The sequence below is a fragment of the Neodiprion virginianus genome, chromosome 1 (genome assembly GCF_021901495.1).
Source record: "Neodiprion virginianus isolate iyNeoVirg1 chromosome 1, iyNeoVirg1.1, whole genome shotgun sequence".
In the NCBI taxonomy this organism is placed as follows: domain Eukaryota; kingdom Metazoa; phylum Arthropoda; class Insecta; order Hymenoptera; family Diprionidae; genus Neodiprion; species Neodiprion virginianus.
In genome coordinates, this window is record NC_060877.1 from 20051489 (window position 1) to 20053193 (window position 1705).

At 50.1% G+C, this 1705-nt stretch overlaps 1 protein-coding gene across 1 annotated transcript; it reads left to right on the top strand.

The window, feature by feature from the left end:
* The first annotated feature begins 396 nt into the window (after positions 1-396).
* LOC124310231 (uncharacterized) lies at positions 397-1335 on the top strand. The gene has a single exon (XM_046774043.1). The coding sequence runs from the start codon at positions 397-399 to the stop codon at positions 1333-1335; it is 939 nt and encodes a 312-aa protein (XP_046629999.1).
* Positions 1336-1705: the final 370 nt, after the last annotated feature.

Below are 1705 nucleotides of genomic sequence, written 5' to 3' on the forward strand. Positions count from 1 at the left end.
AACTCGATGCAACTCGTCTCTACTGGGTCAAAGCAACGCAACAAGCCTACTTGACCTCGGATATTTAGCTTATCACCGCTAACGAAACGCTTGCTCGATCGAACCCACTCTCTCGACTCATCCCGTTCATTGATTCGTCTAGATTACTCGGCGTTTGCGAGCGACTCCGCAATTCGCTTCTTGATCCAGACATGAAGCATCCACTGATTCGAATCAGTACTCACGATGCTGGTGATCAACCAAACTCATCTCGCAATATTACATGGATGAACTCAAGTAACTCTCGCAACAATCCGACGACCATACTGGATCATCGGTGGACGAACTCCGGTTCGCTCTTACATCTTGCGTTGCGTAAAATGCGCTCGTCAACGAAGCGTGACGGCTCAACAGCTGATGGGTCAGCTACTGGCACCACGAACTTTGCCATCTCGACACTTTTCTCACTCTGGTCTAGACTACGCCGGGCCCATAACCTTGAAGATGCGGAAGGGGCGAGCAGCAAAGACCTACAAAGGTTACATTGTACTCTTCGTGTGCTTCGCCTCATCAGCTATACACCTCGAGCTAGTGACAGACTACTCCATAGAAGGCTTCCTTGCAGCCTTCAAACGATTTATCGGGCGCCGCGGAATCCGCTTATCACTCTCAAGTGACCGCAGCACAAATCTCGTCGGTTCGGATGCCGAACTTCGCAAACTCTTTAGCGCATCATCTCGCGTACTTGAACATCCAGCGAATCTCCTCACCAATGACGGCACAGAATGGAAGTTCAACACTCCATCCGCTCCTCAGTTCGGCGGAAAATGGGAAGCTGGTGTGAAGTCAGTGAAATTCCATTTGAAACGCGTAATCGGAGACGCGGTACTCACGTACGAAGAATATTCCACGCTTCTCGAGCAAATCGAAGCTGTTCTCAATTCGCGACCTCTGTGTCCTCTCTCTGACGACTCAGCGAACATTGAAGCTCTGACTCCTAGGCATTTTCTCATCGGAACAGCTCTCAATACAGTGCCAAAGCCATCACTGAATCATCTGCCAGAATCAAGGTTATTGCGCTGGCAATTACTGCGACAGGTGCTCCAAAGATTTTGGCATCGATGGTCTACGGAGTATCTACAGCGACTCCAAACCATCTCGAAGTGGCATCCGACCAACGACATTCAAACCGGCACATTCATTCTCGTCGCGGACGGACGATACATGCCCTCGAAGTGGCCTCTCGCGCGCGTTACGGCAGTGCACCCACGTGCAGATGGTCTCGTTCGGGTCGCAACTGTGCGCGCTCAATCCTCTACGCTTGTCACGAACGCCGCATGTACGACATACACATAAATTTATTATTATGCATTCATCATTACTTATTAATATTCGCTTTTAAAGTAGACGAGGAAGTATAGCCTTAATTTCATTATTAAATTCACATAATTTAACCATCTTATAATCCAGTTCGTAGCACGGCAAAAGCGCAGCGGCGCAATTGACCGCTACAACGTCAGCGTTCCCGCGCCCGCCAGATCCCGGCTGTAATCAACACCGGGATCAGACGAGCGCGAGATCACGCGCTTCGAGGATGAGCATCGCGAGGCGAGCCTTTATTCAAAACTGTAAATTCAGCAAAAACCTCGCTCGCTGTCCGACGCTCCAAGGGGTGTCGGACGAGCGAGCGAAGGCAGTCCTCGTTAGAGACAGCTAAGAACGACAT